Below are 21,426 nucleotides of genomic sequence, written 5' to 3'. Positions count from 1 at the left end.
AATAGTCTGCCAAAATAGTATTGACAATTCTGAAATCACTGATAGTATTCTTTCTAATTGAAATTCAAATTGTTGCTTTCTTCAATTTGTAAAATGAAACGGGGAACCTAGAGAGGACAGTCGTCTTTATTTTCTTACCTTTGTAATTGAATTGAGGTTTGAAATACTTTGTTTAGTCCAAATTTCCTTGGGGTTTTTTAAGCAAATAAGTTTGTTGCCATATATACTCATCAAATGTTTATATAGTGTTAAATGTAAAGATTTTCCTGAAGAATATTATGTGTAAGAAAGTAATTACCAGTGGCAGAAAGAAAAATAAGTGTCTGTAAAAATGATTTTTTCAAAAGCAGTGTTCTCAGTAGTATGCATTCTTTTGTTATTGTCAATGTTTGTGGCTAGCATTTTGAACACAATAGCTACAGATCACAATTTTACTAATGAGAACAAAGATGAGGGTGAAAATTTTACAAAATATTTAGCAAAAAAATATGGTCCAATAAGCGATTCACCCAATAATCTTATTTGGTTCCTTCAGGTGAGTTTTAAAATATTTTTACATAAGGATACATTTCATGATAAATATTAAGATGAAAGACAAGAGTGGTTCATTTATTTATTTCATATTATATAGTAACTAAATTCTATGCATAATATTTATTACAGATATCTGACATACATATTAGTATATTTCGGGACCCCGGCAGAATATCCCAATTTCAGCAGTTTTGTGATAGTACTGTTAAAAAAATCAAACCATTCCTAGTTTTGGCAACTGGTGACCTAACTGATGCTAAAGCTAAAGATAACCTTGGAAGCTCACAAGTTAAGTCAGAATGGGTGTATTATTATAATATTATAAAGGAATCAGGAGTAACAGAACAAACTACTTGGTTAGATATAAGAGGAAATCATGGTAAGTATAATTTGTTCCTAAAACTAAGTAATATTGTCTGATGTAAGAATTATTTTTAATAAATATTCAGAGGTTTTGTAGATTTTTATTGTCAGTTTATCAATTGATTTATTATCAATACTGTAATCTGATTGTTCAATTTTTCATCAACTTACATCAGCTTTGTAATTTGAATATTTATCAGATTGCTGTAATTGCCTGATAGTTAAGGAAAGAAAAGTACAAATAAGTTTTTTTTTATTTTGCATTCATTATAATTTCAGATAACTTTAATATTAGGACCATAAATTCTCAAGAAAACTATTTTCGAAATTATTCTGTACAAGGAATAAATAATCCAAAATCATATGTTCATTATATGAATGTCAATGGAGTCAGTACAGCTTTTATAGGAATTGATGCTTGTCCTGAGCCTGGATTGAGACGGCCATTTAACTTTATTGGCATACTAGACAGTCAAGAACAACAATATATACAAAAGTTAAAACAAGATGCGGAAAATAAGGCAGATCATATAGTTTGGTTTGGGCACTATCCTACTTCATGTTTATTGTCTCTAGAACATGATCAGCAAAGGATAGATGTAAGACAGTTGATTGCCAGCGCAAGTGGTTCCCAGGTTTATGTTTGTGGTCATTTACATTCCATGGGTGGATTAGTACCCAAAATGTATACAAAGCACAAAAAAGGCTATTTAGAGCTAGAATTAGGGGATTGGAAAGATAACAGAATGTATCGTTTGGCGGCCATAGACCATGGAATGTTCTCTTTTGTGGACCAAAGACACAATACATGGCCAGTTATTCTTGTGACAAATCCTAAACATGCAAAATATGCTATACCTGGACGAGAACCATTAAGTTTGATACCTGACTCAACCCATATAAGGATTTTAGTCTTTAGTGATGTTAAAATGGAGAGTGTAAAAATCTCTTTTGATAAATTAAGTTGGTTAAATTGTAAATCTAAGGATACACCACTTTATGTCTGTGAGTGGCTTCCCCATTTGTTTGTAACAGGTATTCATAACTTGTATGTAAGAGCTGTTGATGAAATAGGAAAAGAGACAAATGTAACACATCCGTTCACTCTAGATGGGACATCAGTTAATTTTGAAGTAATACCCAGAATTTTGCTAATGCTCGATGCAGGATCTGTGGTAGGTTTTATGACAAAGATGTAATATTTATATAATAGATTTCTGCTAATAATAAATTTATAGTTTCAGGCGGTATTCGGAACACTTTTGTTAATAAATGTGACGCCGCTAAGCATTTTAAGATTACAAAAGAGCCCGCCAAAATATAGACGAAGATGTGGACGTCAAATTTTACGGAAAGTCTGGCTTTTGAGCAAAGTGGATCGGATATTTTATCCGATTATACTATATGCATTGTATTTACCACTTGGCCCGTGGGCGATAGGAGAACTTATTGATGGGTACATTGGCACCATTTTTGCATGGGGTATTGTTATAAAGGGCACATTTCTGCCCGAACCATTTACGTATATGTATGGAAGTGTACAGTTAATGTTTGTGCAAATCCCACTGATATTTGTATTGGCATATTGTTTAGACTTACGTTTGACCAATCACAATGCCCAAGGAATAAAACGAGTCATCCGGAATTTGCCCTTTATATTTCTACTGACAATACAACTACTGCTTGCGTACTTCTTTTGGTTGGAATATGGAACTCTGTCATTTATTACTAGTCCTCTAAGAACTTGGAGTGTCGGTTTAAGTACATTATTGTGGTACAAGACATTAACATTACCACCTGATTATTGCAGGTATGTAAAGTAACTTCTATTACCACCTTAAAGTAATACTTATATTTATTTAAAAAATCAAATAATTTTTATTTTGAATTTAAAATCTTCGACTATTTAGAAGAACTATAATGTTTATAAAACCAAATAGAAGTTTGACCGCAATCTCGCCTAAACTAGAAAGTCAAGAACGAATTTGGATGGGAAAGTATGCTAAACACAAAAGTAGAAACTCATGAAAGATTTTCGAAGATATATGTTTTTAAATAGTATTTCATTTTCCCGATAATTATGCTTCATGGTGTTACAAACTTCCAGTTGTGTTACACATACATATATAATTATATTTAAAAAATATTAAATTTTTAGACGCCTCCAAAAGCTGAACGAAACTCCGCCGTAGACACCGAAGGCTGCACATATTATCAAGGCTGTGGAACGTAGTCATGTATTTTTATTTACACCAAAGATTTTATTTTTGTGCACTTGAAACATTGTCCTATTATGTTTATGTCTGATATACCAAAAATAATATTTATCTAAACATACAGTATTTCTAATATAGTCGTTTGTACATTAGGCATGTATGAATATATTGCTATATTTTAAGGCTTGTCATACATTTAAATCATACCCTGCACAAACCGTCCGCATTTCATTTGTTTGCCTTTACGATTAAACGTCTTGCTGTTGCACATAATTATAATTCCTGTTTGTTATCTCATACAAATACTCCTTGTGACTATAGACTATAGAGAATTATTTGACAAAAGCGAAAAATAGTAATTAACGTTTTATTCGTGAAACATTATTTTTCACATCTATGATTTATCTGCCTATTACAATTATTGTTATAACAGTTATCTGTTATTGTGCTAATTCATAATGAGGATAATATAATTATATTATGAATGTTATTTGTATATTATACTGCAATAGGAGAGATCGAGAAACCTTTTTCTTCAGAACAGATAATAAATATTTATTGTTTTTAAATTCATTTTTCGTCAACTCGTGCAGTCACAGACTTTAGAGCAGAACTATGGCAATTAATATATATTTGTGTATTTTAAAATGGGCCTTAACTTTTGTTGAGAATAATTTAACTCGCGACAAAAAGTACACCTCAATTAAATTAAAAAAAGTTAAATATAGTAAAATACTAAAATTCTTGATAGTTTATATAAACACACATGGCTTGGCCTTTTACTTATCTGTGTGGCAAATTCGCGATTTCTGGAGCTTTTTACAATTTGTTTTAAAAGTTTTTCTTAAATGCCTAAGACGCAAAGGCCGAGCTGCTACGGAGATTGAAGTTTCCGTATCGGAATTATAATTCGCTTAACTCATTACTCAGATGCCACCAATTTGGAATAAGTTTAATTTTTCTGACGATTTCTCTGATCTCAAAGTCTGACGTCACAATTATGTGTTTAAATGTAAAAGCTGCAAAAGCTGCTGTATACTAATGATATTTTTTGTATAAAATATTGATGTAAATATCATTACGTATTATAATAAATGAACTTATTCGTCGTTTTACTTATTCATATACGTACACAACAGTAAACTATAAAGAAGAAATAAAATGAATGTTTTAAAAGAGATTCTTTTGTCATAAAATTTATTAAACAACACACAGCAAATCTGAACACTACTGTGACCTGTATTTAGTTTTAAGTATTACAAACAGAAGGAAACCTTATCATTATTTCCATAACCATAAATCAGTATTCTATTAATATCACAGATTAACAATAAGATTAATATCTAATTACGTATTTAAAAAAGATTTTAATCCCAGTTTAGTTTTATTATTAATTGCTTTTTAGGGATGTAGCTTTCTGGGCCTGCAAACCGGAAATAGTTGTTTTTCTTCTTAAATCGAACCAAGTACCAACCCCCTCCGAATTCTACTTAAGTGTATAGAAAGTTATTCATCTTATATCACCTAAATAATTCTTAGCCCGACTCCATTGTTTTCTCAAAAAATTATCATAAACAATTTTAACGGACGCATACAATTCTTATAACTAAAATTATCAATAACAGGTATTATGCTTTGATCTGGTAAAATCGCATTTTCAAATAAATAAATGTCTTTTTCTTATATTCCTTAATTAAAACTACCGTCGCATAATAGAAACTTATGCAACTGCTACAAGTTGTGGATTATTAACAAACGAGAATTTTTAATTGAGAAACGAGGTTTTAATACCTAGTTTCATACTAGTTATGTCATACATTGGTATATTCAATAACAATGGAAACTCCTTAAAGATACCACTATTATATTGTAATCAATAATTAGTATTCTTCTATTGTTTCCATTGGCAAAGTAGTTTGTTCTTGAATTTTGATATTTAATAGGTTTCTAAAGTTAGAGTCATCAGCGTTCGTAATTAAAATTTTACGATGAGAGATTAGATAATAGTACAACGAATTTATTCTGAATTTATAAATCATTTGCAGAAATATGTCGTGAAACATTGGGCAGATGTGTTTCCGATTTTCATTAATTTCCTTTGCCTTAGTTATGTATGCTCTAAGGCTAAGGTTAAAAACATTATCCAAAAACGTAAACCAGCTAAGCATTAACATGAATTTATACTCTTGTACTTATTTTAAACTCACAGCTTAATGTATTAGTCAAAAATGTTCCCTTTAGCTAAAATTGTTTCATATATTTTTTTTAAAACTGTTATATTAAGCTTATCAATAATTATTTCTATATAACAATATCTATAGAAATAACTAATTATAGATAAGCTAAATACATTTGTATAAATAATTTTTATATCTATCTATATCAAAATATCTATTTACATGCTTTATAAACTCGATATTTCAAAACGCATATTAAAGCGGACTGTAGTATCAGTGTCCAAACTATAAGAGCTAAGACGTCATTAACAAAATTTCCGGTCAAACCCAAATAATTGAGATAATATTTCGGGTCTCGGAATAAACAGATTATTTTATAACAGGGTAATTTCGACCGACCGAAACCGTATACGGTCTGCATAAACGCGTCGAACGCGTAACGGAAATACGAAATTAGTGCGAATGGTTGGAGATATGACGGCATTTCTTTGTATGGTATGAAGAATTCTGAAAACATCAGCATTGGAATGTTCGCTGCTGGTATCACGAAGAGGCCCAACTGAAATATAATGTTATAGTGTTTAAGAATTAACATTTTAAAATCCGTGTCATAGGTAAAGCAGTAGATCAACCTTGAAAAAATAATTTTGCCGAAATTCGAGCCTAATCTAGGTTCTACGAGTAGAACGTAGGCGGCAATGTTATCCTTAAATAGGAGCTGACGTTATGTGTTTTCAATTTTGCTTATAACTATTGTTGCGCTACTATCATTATATTTTGTATATATGTAGGATTATACATATAGTGTGATAGATATTGTGCATGTCAAATATACGTGTACATTTATACCTCAACATCACAAGCTGCGCCAATCACGAGGCCGAATGTTTGCGCCAATATGGTAACCAGTATGCATATTAACCACGCAAGGCCCAAACGATCGACTTCCAAGGGCTGAGACGTCAGGTACCAAGCCGGGAATACGAACACCGTTGCACATAACAACTGGAAAATACTTCTTATATAAATCTATGGTCAACAACCTATTATTCACGAAAATTATTTTGCTAATGCTTGGTATCTATTTCTTTATAAAAAACATGCCTGTTATGTTATCAATAAAATTACCTGAATAGGAAAATCGACTATGATCTTAGTCGCACAGTACGTCGATAAACAATACCATTTGTTCAAATGTTCTTGTAGGATTACCGATGCTTCCACTGGAACTGTAATTACATTTTTTTTATATAAATATAAAACTTTGTAAATATTCGATACTTGTTAAATTTCAATTTAGCAAGAAATATTCCTCTGTTTTTTTTATTTGCTTTCAAAAGCACTCTGTGGGTCAGAGGTTCATTCTTTAAAACCGACAAGCCTTAAACAATAAACAGTTAAAATATATTTTGTCTCATTTATTTGATTCTAAAGTGTGTTTAACTACCAAACATTTTACAGCTATTTTAGGTATAAAGTACGTTAAAGAATAAGGAGACAACAATTTAACAATGTGTGATATTTAAAATTCTCAATCCACTAAGTTTATAGGGTCATAGCGCAAATTAATAAGAAGTACAATTGTAAAATTTTATGCCACTAACGGCACTTTGCTCACGTATTACACAAACTCCATTTTCATATTTACTTTAATAAAAAATCTTTACTTACACCTATGTATTGTAGGCATTGCATTGGAGAAATACAGGAAAAGAAGAAAGAAAAATAGACAGCCCGTATTTGAAACCGTTCGCCCGCCATCTTGTCCTGAACCATTGTAGAGCGCACCCAATAGAAGCGCTACAAGGAAATGTGTCACTAATCGAATCTAAAAAATAAAACCAACTCATTAAAAGTGTTCCTGGCAGCTAAATGATTATGTTTAGGTCATGAAAAAGTTGGTTTTCAAACAATATATTGCAAAGAAAAAACTACTATATTCAATCCAAAATTAGTGGGTCTGATAAACATTGTCGTTAGACACACACAAAAACGACCAATTCATATGGCATATTAAAATTGATTAAACTGCTCCAATTTACTAGGTTGATTTAGCAGAAAATTCAAAAAGCGGTAAAATTTATATGGACCGAAAATAATTAAAAATATATATATTAATATAAAATAATACATTATAACACAATAAAAGATAAAGCAAAAGGCAGGATAGCCCAAATGTCAACGATACTATATCTAATACATACAACCTATAGAAAACGTTATTGCATTTTTATAATGCAAGAGTATAGCTGCATTATGCATATTATAAATGAATCTATAAATAATAAGACATATATTGTCTTAATTTCTTATTTAAATTCTGAACAAAAAGAAAGTCGGTGTGGTATTTTATACATACAGTGCGTCAATTTACACAATAGTTACATATGTAAATGATGATAAATATTTAGATATAGTGCAATGTACTGATATAAATGTTAATAATAAAACAGTAGAATACCTGTGTTAAATGCACATCACGTAATGCTCCAAGGTAACCTCGCCACAGCAATGCCCTCATTTGCTGACTAAACCCAGCTAAATATCCTTTGCTCTCAAACGACGAATTCGTATTTAACAGTGCCACTGATTCTGGTGACTTATCTGGATAATTTATAAGTAGCATTTTAAATATAAAAGTATATCACTTTTTGAGGCACTTAAAAATTGCTGAATTTACAAATACATATATTCGTTACGTATGTAATTTAAGGGGACAAATTCCTGAATCTATTTCATAGATATTTTTTCATATGTCTTAAATTTTTACAAAATAATGGTCTTCATGTTTGTCTTCGAACAAAGGCCTAAGGTACCTATAGTATATACGGCGTAAAATATTACGCATTGTACCTACTTAGATCAATATTACGTAGTGATATCAAAAAATATTTTTATTAAAATAATTATTTTTTAATATCACATAAGGAGTCGTTTATATTAACTCTCCACAGTTTAGACCGACAAAATTGAAATCAATTTATGTATACAATCAAAAATATTAAAATACATAGCGTAAAATATGAATAAAACCAACCTTTCCCATTCGTTTGTTGAACACTCTCTTCGGCAATTTTTTTCATTTCCAATGCATATACTTTTGCTTCCATCTCCAAAATGTCCGTGTTGCCATTATGCTCTCCACTTGCTATTTCTAAAACTGTAATAATAATTTTGACATTACTTAATTATTTTAATAATTAAAAACATTTTGCGTTAGAACCAAAAATGGCCGATATGTTTTTGGTGAGTAATTTGAAATATACCCAATGACACATACATACAGCCGAAGTCCCTACATGCTTAAAGCTCAAGACGAATATAATAGTGCGTGGAAACACTTAATTAATAAAACCGGGAGATAAGCGTCTGTTTTTGTTCTCATATGCTCGTTATTAAAATATATTAGGAAAAAACTAAGCTAAGAGTGAGATAAATACTTACTAAAATCGGCTAAATTATAATAATGCGGACACAGGAAACCGGCTCTATTCAAGCTCTCGGGTAGATCAGATATGGCGCCGGCATACAACGTCCTTCCAGCTGCTAGGAGGATGACATCATCACCGGATGCGAACAGTTGGGAGGAAGGCTGATGAATAACACAGGCGACTGTATGCCCAGCGTTTGTTACTGCTCGTAAAGATTGAGCTACTGACATTGAAGATACTGAGTCCAGACCACTGAAAGTAGAAGAACCACTGACTGTAAATACTGATGGAATATTTTGGCAAAAAATGACATACTTGACATGCTACTGAAGTACAATAAACAACGCTTTAGATTTCATTATATGTTTTCTTGATCATATTCTTTATAGACCATTTCTGCGCATCACACGATGTTTTATGTGATGAAAAGGTTGAAAACTTGTTTTATTGTAAGTAAAGTAAAGAATTAATAGCAGCCATGCTATGCTTTTGGTTAGATAAGGACATTTATGTGTTATTTTTAATAACCTTTAGGAGTACCTTGTAGGTTCATCCAGTAACATTATATGTGGATTTGTAAGCAGCTCACAAGCTATATTTAGTCGTTTTCGTTCACCACCAGAAAGTTTGCCTGCTCTAGTATTACAAATGTCATTGATGCCCAGTTGTTTTGTTACTGTTTCTATCTGCAAAGGTATAAAGATTCGTAACATCGTCATAGTTAAATATGTTTAGTTTTTTTCTTAACTTGGAATAAAAAGTTCAACTGGTTCGTAAATATTTAAAAGCATACACGTTAAAATTTAAAGAGGTAAACGGCAATTGGGCGAGTTGAGAAGTTTTGTTAAATTGAATATAGCAATTGTTGTTTGTTGAAATCATTCTGAGTGACATCACATGCCACGAAGGCTGCATTTATTTTTTTGTACGTAGATGTCGTAATATATATATATATTTACTTTATCTAAGGTTCCGTAAAATCTAATTTCAAAGTAATAGTTACTATAAATATAGATTAAGCTCTCATTTATTTCCTTTTCGTTATAGATACAGTATACTTACAATATAGTTCCGTTCATAACGAGTGGCGTTGGGTAGTTTTAAAGCGGCTGCAAATAAGAGGGTTTCCTTTGCCGTCAAGGTATCGATGAGGGTAGCATGTTGTTGGACTAATACTATATCACTTCCTGCTCCGACGACTGTTCCAGATACACCGGTTTTCCTGTAATAAACGTGTATTACTCAAATAAACTTACAAATGCTTACAGAGGTCGCAGCGACTCTCGCAACCTTTTAATATATCCTCATGTATCGGCTATACATGACTGATTTTACTGGACTATTTTTTGTTAACTTTATTATAGATTATATCCATAAATTAGTAAGCGGTTTTACTATAAATCCATGTTTATCCACTATTAGGTTAGTGTAGTTCAGGAGTTAGGAAACACAGTTCAAAATTAAGCATAAACCCATTACTTTGCAGTAAAATACCTGCTTTAATCATAAATACATATTATAAATTATAAAAGAAATATTTTTTGCTATGGTTCTTTCTTTTAGTCTTGGTCACATTACCTGTGTGACTTGTAATAATCGAAAATATATTATACGATACGACAACGTTTAGTGAAATTCAAAAATTTATTATTTTATGCAAATTATTTGTCAGAGCTATTTGCGATCAGTAGGTTAATTTTGATTGACATTATGTATATGTTTCATAATTAACTATTACTTCTAATGTAAATTTTTATTTGATTTCTTGCTAGTAATTGTACAGGCAGCCACACAGCTCGACATTTTTTGTTAATATTTTGAAAATAATTACAGCAAAGGGATGTAGCATTCTAATGGTAAAGTGTTACCAGTCGCTTTTGATTTCTTTACAAACATATCAAAGATGCATAAAATTCCGTTCCGCATTAACTCAAGAGTAAAATATTAAATTTTTACATTGTTGCTATGTGATCCTTTGATTTATTTAAATGTTTAAGTAGAAATGTCTTATGTGTTCTTAGTTAGAAGTTGTTGACTCATACGTACTTCCTTCCGGCCAATATTTTGAGCAGAGATGTTTTGCCGGCTCCTGAAGGTCCCAGGATGTATGTCAATCGACCTGGTCGTATCGCACCAACTGCACCATTGAGTATCGTCTGTTTTTGTTGATTTTTCTTAAACCATGATCTTCCTTGGAAAAGCGAATTAAAGTAAGTAATATATTAGTTATGAGCTACCGTCTATTGTATTGTCACTTATCAGCATTTTTTGTTAACAGACACAGAGACGTAAACAAATATGGTTAACAAATAATATAAAACAAAGTTGTTTTAAGAAATAGGTACTCCAAACTTTCAACTCCATCTATGATCATGAAATAAATAAAAAATATATATGAGGAAGTCTATGTCATACAGTGGTTATTATTACCGAGTCCTACTTTGTAGTGTATTTGTGGGTTCACATTAAATATGATAATATATTTTTAACGTTTATTTTATTATATTACTTACATAATAGTTAGCTTTGTTTTACAATATTGTAATACAATAAATACGTTCTAAGGTGACGGTATACGTTTATAATACGGGTAATACGTTTCGGTAGGAATGCCTGAAGGTGTACCCACAGTACCAAAAATATTATTTCAACAATATAAAAACCAAAGTATCATAAGCAAAAATGAGACTAAATCATGCCTTCGTCTTACTGTAATCTAAGGCAAATAAATAATAGCTTGCCACAGGAAAACATACAAATGTAAGTTTTGTCTCAAAATATTTTAAGATTTTTTTAAATAGGAATAAATTTTCCTTTGCCTTGGCATTTGTAATTTACAGTAATTTGTAATTTGTAATCGTTTGCAAAAGTTATAATTTTTGCATAGGCTTTTTATATAGATTAGGAAAAGTGTTGATCCAAACAAAGATCCTTCCGGAACGCCAAAATACATGTTTCGATCGATTAGTTTTATCACCTACTTTTACAACTTGAGATCTTTCCCTCAGATTGATATATCATAAAATTTAGTACAATATTCCGAATACCAAATGATTCAAATTTTGTCAAGAGTAAAGGATAATCGCATATTCCGGAAATGGAATTGGATAGGCCATACACTCCAAAGTGATTCCAATCATATTCCCAAGCAGGCGCTTGAATCCGGTAAGCGGAAGCGTGGCCGTCCCAAGAAAACCTGGCTACGAACAGTTGCAAACGAGGCAAATAGAGCCGGAAAGACTTGGAGCGAGATGAAACACGAGGCTCAAGACTGAACGCGATGGAGACTCACTGTTGGCGCCCTCTGCCCCATTTAGGGGTTAGGTTAAGTAAGTAAAAGGATATTGAGACAGTAACGAACGCTTTTGCGCGGTCAAGGAATATTCCAACACACTTCCTTCCACTATCTTGGCCGTTTGTAATCTGTGATACTACAAGTAGCATAACAGTACAGTACAAAAATCATTAGATATTTATTATTCCTTCTAAAGTCATATTGACTATATGAAATGATGTAAATTTTTTCAGATAGTTGAAAGCTAGCCCTAGCTTTAACTGCTTTAAACGCGCGACTTTAGCCGCCCGGCTGGGGAAAGGAGGAGAGAGGAACACTCAACCGCCTTAGCTTCCGCGAATGATGTAATATTTTTAATAATAAATATTGGAGAGATACCGTCAAGGCCAGAAGCCGAAGTTCAGTATTCTTAAGAGCGCATAGATATAAAACCATTTAAATTTACATTATTCTCATATAAAATTAATTTGATTCGTATGGACGGCGAAAAATGTCAAACTACGACTATATTGTTATAACTATAACAGTTAAAAATTATATAATTTAAAAATAACTACATTAATAAATAAATTTAATTTAAAAATTTTGCCTTTAAATGGTTTAATACATCACAATTACTTCTATTAGGAAATAAATGTTGTATAATTAAGAGTAGCTAGTATTTAAAAAAAAATTCATTTTACAATTATTAACATTTCAATTCAGTGAAATGAAACACGATTAATTAACACACTTTTATTTAAATGTTTTAATTGGATACGAATATAATTTACATACGTGTCGATACGGAGACTTCTTTCGGGTGTTTTGAACGCGAATCACTTATTTTAAAATCGCGTTGTACAGATTACTAAGTACAAATTTAATACGAATCCACAATATTATTATAAAATAATCATAAATAAATACTTGTAAATACAGTTCATTAGTGTCAAGGTAACCATGGTGGTTATATCCTGCACCTCATGAACTAAACAAATTACTATATAAAAATGCATATATATTCGTTACTAGCTTTTGCTCACGGTTTCACTGATTTCTACAGCTTGCTGTATGTCAATTGCAAAAAATTCTGTTAGACGATCGGTTGCGTTGTATAAGAATTATATTTGCACATTAATAATATTAAAAACAATTTAACTTTCAATAATAAATGTGAAGAATTATGATTATTTTAGATTATCCTTATGATTATATCATTATTATGTATGGCTAAGCAATTATTATAACTACTAGTTACAATAACCACAAAAGATTTTATGCTGCGTGAGGTACCTCTAGATCTGGCTTGTTTGCTTTACAAGTGGTTTATGGACAAATGCACAATCAAACGTTCATTGTTATGTTTTGCCAAAGCCTGTTAACCTCGGCTTTAAGTATTGCTGTTGACAAATAAAGAGCCACAAGGCGGATTTTATGTAAATTAATAAGAAGTATTAAAATTGTTTAAACGAAAATGTAACAATCGTGAGTAATTAATTTTATTCATGTACACGTCGCATGACTGTTTAGGCATTAAATATGATATGTAAAACGTAAAACAAGCGTAATGTAGTATTAAACAAATTAGATTTTAAATTAATTTTTATGGATAAGGTTCATTAAGAGGAGTGCTCAGAGGGCATGTTTTACACTTACGAGAATGCAATATGGTTTTAATGATGATTGTTTAGATTTTTTTAATGTAAAGGGCCTGCACTTAATGTACTAAACAGTTTACTGACGCCCATGGACATACAACATCGTTTGTTAATCGTTCCGAAGTATAGGAATACTTGACAAAACTACATAAGTGTGTGTAAGGACGAACTTTATGACATTACACACAACCAAACGTATAACTCCAATAACTATGATAGAACGTTGTATGGCTAAAATTAAGGAGCGTAGCGTTTACTTCATCGCTGTTATGTTCATACACCCACACTCATTCGTATTTAATACAATATTCTTAACCTACATATTATTATTTTGGATTAGTTATTAAACATGGATAAATAGAAAATTAAAATTTTAACTTTGCCTGCTGCTGTGTTTTTTTAATGCTGGCAATTTTCCTCGATCTATTGCGACTATTCGTGGAGCGAGGAAGGCATTAGCTCTCGGATCACCGGTATTATCAACCATAAATCTATCGTAATAATGTAATCCCCGCACTGTTCGCACAAAGTTCGCACTAGAACCCCACGACCTAACAGTTCAAACGGTACAAACAATTACTAAGTCTGGCCATAAATACTGTTACATGTCAAAATTAACAAAATATTACATACATACATTTGAATTTGGAATCTGTAATTTGTATATGATTGTTTATTGAGTTTTCTAATTTTGGCGCCAATACATTGTACAGTATTTTGCGATATTAAAATAGAGTGTGGTGGTAAAGAGAACCGAATCGCTGTGATTGCATTACACAAAGTAGCCAAATTCCATATTTAAATCTCTCCATACGCTTGGTATTAGTAAAATATTTGTGTACCAGGCTATTAATAGGTACAACGAGACCTCCTCTGCTTGTGACAGAAAAAGATCTGGCCGTCCACGTAATGTTTCTACGAAAAGGGTGGTCAAAGCAGTAAGGTAAAGAATTCGATGAAATCAGTCCGAAAGCAAAAGGTTTTATCTCGGGAGATGAAGATAGCACCTAGAACCATATCGCGTACATTTAAAGATGACTGAGGACTGGTAATTTACTAAAACACGTACTAATAATGTCTTAACTGATAATTTAAAAAAGAATAGGGTGGTAAAACATTTGTGTTTAATAAAAACACAAATGCATACAAAAGATAAAATGATTTTTGTTTTATAAAATCAATCAAAGGCATAAGATTAATGTTGCTCATGTTAATCTGATACCAAACATTAATAATTATCAGAATCCATTGCAATATCTAAAGTACCTATATCTGTTGTTATCTTCTAGATATATATTGACCGGTCGAGTAAGAAAAAATAGTATCATTAATAAAGGAAATGGTCAATAGAATATCACGTAATTTTACTTCTAGATATGAACTCATATACATAACTATGTAATCTATCTTTAGTTAAGTTACTTATAAATATTTTAGGTAATAATTAGAAGTGTAAACCAAATGTAAACAACCATCGTACACTTGAAACCAATATCAGACCAATAACAGAGCCCTTTAGTTTTTGCCACACTTATAAATTGTATTAAAATACATACATTCCGATAATGTCCAATAACATAAGTGTCATTTAGATTTATGAACCCTAAGCCAAGTTTGTTATTGTTAGCGTCGCAACCTCTCTACCCCTAATGTTGTGTTAGTTATAAGCTCATATTTTAAACTAATAAAGTCAGTTATTATCCAGCTTCAAACAGAGCGTTTTATTAAAACATATACATAAACCCAATATAACACTATTACACAATATATAACCAATATAAAAAAAACCGACACCTGATTTTCTGTTGCCTAAACTGATTGTTTATTTAGAGTTAGATTAAGATTTTACGCAAAAATATAAATATAAGTTAAGTTAATATACAAAAAAATCTATAACATATTTAATAATTAACCTTTAAGTGTAGTTTGTAATTACACTCACACGAATAAAAGTTAAAATGTCAAGTAAGGACAAATATATTTTAATTATAAATTACTAAATTGCTTGGTTTGTAGAACACCAATGCCACTTGTCAGCCAGTAGACTGTGAAATGTGTGGATTCCTTAGCCCTACAGTCGTACCGTAACACATAAATAGTGAATATATAAATAAGTACGGGATGTCTGTACCAAGAGACCTAAGGTAACAGACGGAGCCCTACGGGTAGGATCGAAAAGGATAGGAAAGCTTCAAGTTGGTGGAATTATCTCAAAGCTATCGGGCTCACCACGATAATTAAGTACTTGAAGAACTCTTCGCCACTTTGAGAGAGACAGAGCAATATTTAAATCTGATTGAATGTTATAAAACAATATATTAAATACTGCTTACACGTATTCACACATACAGAATAGTCTTCTTGTAGGAGAATCGCGCACCTTCAGCTGTTAAAATTTAGAACAATCAACAACTTTTTAAATGAAGCGACTATAACGAGCGACTTCTAAGGTCGTAGGATGAACTTTCTACCATCCGCATTTAAGACTCGCTGATACGGTGAAGAAAACATCGTGAGGAGACCGGCATGCCTTAGACCCACAAAGGTCAAAGGCGTGTGTCAGGCACAGAAGGCTGATCACCAGCTCGTCCAATAGAAAAAAAATGATAGCAAACCTTATAAGTTGTAGCGCCACTAGTCTTTGTTATGCTTTTAAACTGTTGAGAATTATGCATTACGGGATAAATGTTAGTGACCGTTCACAGGATTATTTATTGCGAGAGTGAATGGTACTCTTTAGAGGCGTAACATGTATCTACGCCTTCATACTATAACGTTGGAGTTAAATTTGCCACTTGTCCTTGGAGGGAATGGCCCATTAACTACATAAAACGCAACAAAACAAACAAACCTGTTATATCCTTCCCTCACTTGACGTTGATTTTTGTAATATAGTAGTGATTACTGCTATTAAATATAGCAATGCAATTATTCTTATTTACGTATATATTGCTCTAAATTACTGAGTATACTGGCGTTATTAAGGTTATCTTATAAAGCTATTTTTAGTAAGGGAAATTTTAAATCATTTACTCGATTATGCCTAATACATACTGATAAATGACGTGTATAGAAACTACAAACCAATCAAAAACCGCGTCTGGTAAGGCACGGCTCTCAACTTTTGGGTCGTAACTCTTAGGATAATAGAAAATAAAGTGGTGATGCTAGAACCCATAGTGAGTCTTAAACCAGTCTGCGTCTCATTGATTTTTTTTATAGCACAGGGGGCAAACGGGCAGGAGGCTCACCTCATGTTAAGTGATACCGCCGCCCATGGACACTCTCAATGCCAGAGGGCTCGCGAGTGCGTTGCCGGCCTTTTAAGTATTGGTATGCTCTTTTCTTAAAGGACAAGCGGATCAAGCCGCTTGGAGATAGGAGGATTGGTCATCGACGATTCGAACCGCTCTTCGATGAATACGGTCAAGTGGAAGGAGCTGGTACTGGGGAGCTCCCGCCCTGAGGTGAGAACAGTATTCTATGTGGGGCCGAATTTGCGCTTTATAGAGTTGCAAACGCATCAAGCTTTTTGGAGGCAAATTTAGCATTTCCCTCCAAATGACCTCGAAACTGAACGTCGTTCGATATGTCAACGCTAAGTATTCCGATGCTAGCTGTGGCTTTAAGAAGAGTGTCTTCGTAAAGAGAAGTAGTGTTTACAACAGTACCTTTGTACTGTTGTTGTGTTTTCTTTGCGTCTACTTAATTTGTGTCTAGTTGCGGTTAAATTAGACTAGGTTTAGTCTACCCCAGTCTATATCATCATACAAGTATCAATTGCGCACATAGAAATCTTTTGAAAAACCGCAGTTCTCAGATACGTTTAAATTTATGGAAAATCCAGTTTGCAGATGTATGGTAGAAATGATGACTGTGAGACGGAACCGGTTAATAACACTTACCGGTACATAGTTCGAATATAAATAACGTTTCATTGATAGTGATGTTGATGTAAATGACAGTTCCAATTTGGTTTCATAAAATGAGGTAAGGAATTTATGAAAGACAAGGATATTCAATAAAATCTAATTCATTTCATGCTTTCTACCTGTCCCCATGGAAGTGGGGGGTGGAATGTGGCCACCAACAGTATCCGAGATCAACGAAAACATAACATGCAACACGCAATGTTAGATGGAGAAACCAGGATCTTTAAGAATACACAACACATTGGAACGACTGTGAGGTTGACGCGTGGGTTGGGCAAGTAATGAGAGGTAGTAAGGAGAAATGGAAATAATCTGTCATATTGGTGTTCACGTTCTGGAATGCGTGGTAGAGAACAGCCACATAAGCGATGGGATGCACGTGGCGTTTAGCCACTTGGCAAGCGCATGAGGTTCAAAAGCTAGATATTTAGAGCCTAGTAGAATCTGAATCAATATTGTATATACTTTATATTAATTTCCTAATATTACACTAATTTATAAAGTCAAAAGTACAATAGTAATGATTCTGATAAGAGTAACAAAGGTCACGTATATTATCTCCTGCAAGCGGACCTCAATTTTTATCAAAAAGATAATTTTTGTACTATTTATAATGAAATGAATTAACTTATGTAATGTAATATTTAATTGTAAAGCCGGTAATATAATCTTAGAAAAGTAATTAATTACCACAGGTTAAAATATTGGGTCAGGAAGATATAATCTAAAAATAAACTGCAAAAAATAAGTTATAAATTATTTTATGTTATTTGGGGTAAATTGCATATGGCTTAAAAATTTATATGTTGACATAGATGTCTAAAATTCTATATATACTACAGTATATTGCTAGGAATATATCCTGTATCCTTCTAGGAAAATTAACCAAGTTTTCCGACTCGTGCATGTCGTATGCGGTACACCTACATTTAAAACAATTATATAGTTTTATCAGAATATTGATATGATAATTATGTATAAATGTAACTGGCATTCTCTTGGATACTAACGAATGTTCGGGGTGAATTTAAATTGTATTTAATAGTAAAAAAATATTTCATATGACAAAAACTATTTATATCACTGACACCATTGCAAAGCCAGTGCAACAACTTTCACCAACTTTTACAACGCCTTTGTTAGTATCGGTATAAAATACATACCTTTAATTTCATAGGAAATGTCCGTAAAAGCAGTAACATTATTCAATGCATTAAATTCATCAACGACGACTTCTGCATTCATTATTATTTTAAACACACGTGTGAATTACGCGTCAATTGTCGTATAACTAAAACGCTTTGAAGTTGTAAACACAAACAACTGATTAACCACAATGTTCCTATATAATATTAAACTTGGAATTTGAAATGCATCGAGCTCCCTTCACTACCGATTGCGGAGTGGCAACTTGTACATGAAGCAGAGAGGATTTTTATTAAAAACGTAGTAAATTGTGGTGGGGTGGTGCTTATTCTGACCATTTTTAAGGGGAAGTGTGTCACTTAAAGTTCTAACTTCTACCCGTGAACACCTTTATCATCGGCAAGTTTCCTGTTGTTATTCGCCTTTAAGGAAGTAGTTACGACCACTACATTTGGAGTCCTAAAAGAGCGTTTGCCCTCCAAAATGTTTTCATTTATTTCGTTGGATCTCTTTTTCTCTGATAGTAAATTGTAATTTATACTTTCTACGAATATTTTAATTAGTCTTATACAAGATATAATAGGTATCGGTGATAAAAATATTTTCAGATAAGTGTGTCCTCCTAAATTGTAATAAAAAACAATGTATTACACGAAATAAATTAAATACAATCAGTAAAATACTGGATAAAACTATAAGGGTTCAAGGCTTTATTCATAATTATAAAGATTTAAAAATAAATATTCTATTCGTGTAGCTAAAATATTTGTCTGCCAAAACCAGCTTTACAACTTGAAACATTAAAAAAAATCCATAAAATATGATAATGCTAAATGACCTTGTTTATCTCTAACACAAAGGTGATTTTTGAGACATTGTATAACCTAGCGAACAGGTTCAGATTTGTAAAAAATATAGAAATCGTTTCGACTTTTAAGGTGATTTATTTTTAAGTAGTGGTGAAGAAGATTTTTTCACAAACCATAACCATAAAGCGAATTAATGACAAAATAACTCAATTAATGGACTGTGGAAACTAATTTCTAAGTAAATAGAAATTAAGCATATTTACAAATACTTAATGAACAAGTAATTAGCATTTGCCAACATTTTTAAAGGGCTAGTGAAATAAGTGTATAAAGTAAATTATTTTTATTAGTTCTTACGATTATAGAAGGAAATATATATATTGCTTATATAAGCAAAGTGACAAAATGAATTACAAAAAAAACTGACGAAACAAGTTTTGGCAAATACTCACCCAAACGGGGTTTAATCTCGTACATAATATCCAAAAACGCCATATATTGTCCATCGTCCAGGCATATAGAGTCTCGCCCTATTTCCAAGTCCATTTTCGAACTGACGCAAACAACGGAAGCTTCAATTCTGTACAATCGTCAAGATGCGCAGAATTGAATGATTATACGTGCTTTGAGCTACTAAAAAGAGTATGTAATATTCTGCATATCGTTAAATATCTGATAACGTTAATTATTCAAATCCGATAGGTGATTAGTTCGTGGATTTAATTACAATCATAAATCATATGACCTATGGACTATTAATGAGTAGTTTCTCGATTTAATTGTCGGCGGAATAATAAGTGTTTCGGGTTGAGGCGTCAATGGCAATCACCTTTTTGTCCTAAAACTGTTTCCGTAGGATTTACCTACTACTTAGGTATACTTAATTATAAGATTAAATGTATCTATTCTTAATGTTCTAGTTGATTATAAGTTTCTATTTAAAATATCGACATGCTTACCGGATAACTTCAATATCGACTTTATTGTTTTTGTTCCACGTAGTTCTAGCTTTTCTACAGCGCTATTCGTTAGACTCAAAATAACTTTATGCATATGTAACCAAGAACACTTATGAACCAAAAATATATTCAAAAATTACATTTACTACCACTATGCCCCTGTAGGGCGGGCTAGAAGAACTGGCAAGAAACTCTCCGCCACTCTTTTTAATCGCCAAGTTTTGAGTCAACCAAATTGTACCTTACAAAGAGCAGCCATAAATATTAAAACTGGAGCAAATCCATCCCAAAGATTAGGATCATTTAAATATTCGTCAAATTTATCAAACGAGACGAACGAGATGTTTAACGAGAGTTTTGAAGTTATTTAGTAAATCTCTAATTTCGATTGGGAGTTAAAAACGAATACAACTTTCAAACAAAGAGTAGGTTATCTCCTGGAGCCTGGTTAGTCGTACGCTTAGAAAAGTTCTGTTTCGAGTATTATACTGGTAAAAGTCACCATTTGTTTTAAAATTGTTTGTATTTTACTGAACATGCAACATGGCTTCAAGTATATATTGACCATATAGTGTCATAATGTTTAATTTTTTAAACTTATTCCGTACCGACTCCATGAGGAAACACAACATATCGCTCGAAGCAAGCTTTGCAACAGCACCCCACTATAGAATATCGTAGGATGATATTAAAATAATCACATTGATTCGGTATAAACTCTGGATTGCTATTGCATGTGAAGTCCCAGCCCGAATTTTAAAAAAAGAAAACAAATTGTTTAGCCATTGCATAATCAAAAATTTCATTGCAATTCAATTATGCAGTTAAAAGCATTTTCTATCTGTATATTAGAGCGACCGGTCCGAGCTTTGCACTTTTGAATTACAATTACAACTTTTGAATTCGGTCCAGTAGTCTTCATAA

The 21,426-nt window shown here is 32.1% G+C and overlaps 2 protein-coding genes across 3 annotated transcripts; one reads left to right on the top strand and one right to left on the bottom strand.

The window, feature by feature from the left end:
• LOC123717032 (transmembrane protein 62-like) lies at window positions 1-4,216 on the top strand. The gene is made up of 5 exons (XM_045672784.1): window positions 1-535; window positions 664-913; window positions 1,177-2,072; window positions 2,136-2,707; window positions 3,056-4,216. The coding sequence occupies exons 1-5, from the start codon at window positions 332-334 to the stop codon at window positions 3,087-3,089; spliced, it is 1,956 nt and encodes a 651-aa protein (XP_045528740.1). The 5' UTR covers window positions 1-331; the 3' UTR covers window positions 3,090-4,216.
• A 71-nt stretch (window positions 4,217-4,287) lies between these two features.
• LOC123717033 (ATP-binding cassette subfamily G member 4-like) lies at window positions 4,288-20,138 on the bottom strand. 2 transcript variants are annotated; one of them, XM_045672785.1, is made up of 11 exons: window positions 19,996-20,138; window positions 10,768-10,912; window positions 9,784-9,943; window positions 9,262-9,407; window positions 8,735-8,973; window positions 8,328-8,450; window positions 7,752-7,894; window positions 6,962-7,118; window positions 6,419-6,519; window positions 6,140-6,295; window positions 4,288-5,849 (listed from the first exon to the last, which is right to left on the bottom strand). In XM_045672785.1, exons 1-11 carry the CDS (start codon window positions 20,087-20,089, stop codon window positions 5,505-5,507), a joined length of 1,809 nt encoding a protein of 602 aa, XP_045528741.1. In that variant the 5' UTR covers window positions 20,090-20,138; the 3' UTR covers window positions 4,288-5,504. The 2 variants fall into 2 exon arrangements, with proteins under 2 accessions (XP_045528741.1, XP_045528742.1); XM_045672786.1 differs by lacking the exon at window positions 19,996-20,138 and adding an exon at window positions 18,752-18,978.
• Window positions 20,139-21,426: the final 1,288 nt, after the last annotated feature.

This window comes from Pieris brassicae, chromosome 12 (genome assembly GCF_905147105.1).
Source record: "Pieris brassicae chromosome 12, ilPieBrab1.1, whole genome shotgun sequence".
In the NCBI taxonomy this organism is placed as follows: Eukaryota; Metazoa; Arthropoda; class Insecta; order Lepidoptera; family Pieridae; genus Pieris; species Pieris brassicae.
This window is presented reverse-complemented; position numbering and strand designations above follow the sequence as displayed.

Coding starts and splice junctions, on each gene's coding strand:
- LOC123717033 (XM_045672785.1), bottom strand. CDS start 20,089: ATGGACTTGGAAATAGGGCGAGACTCTATATGCCTGGACGATGGACAA. Junction 9,944..10,767: donor AAAATATTGGCCGGAAGGAA/GTACGTATGAGT, acceptor CGTTTATTACAG/GAAAACCGGTGTATCTGGAA. Junction 6,296..6,418: donor TAGTCGATTTTCCTATTCAG/GTAATTTTATTG, acceptor AGTATTTTCCAG/TTGTTATGTGCAACGGTGTT.
- LOC123717032 (XM_045672784.1), top strand. CDS start 332: ATGATTTTTTCAAAAGCAGTGTTCTCAGTAGTATGCATTCTTTTGTTA. Junction 536..663: donor ATCTTATTTGGTTCCTTCAG/GTGAGTTTTAAA, acceptor TATTTATTACAG/ATATCTGACATACATATTAG. Junction 2,073..2,135: donor TGCTCGATGCAGGATCTGTG/GTAGGTTTTATG, acceptor ATAAATTTATAG/TTTCAGGCGGTATTCGGAAC.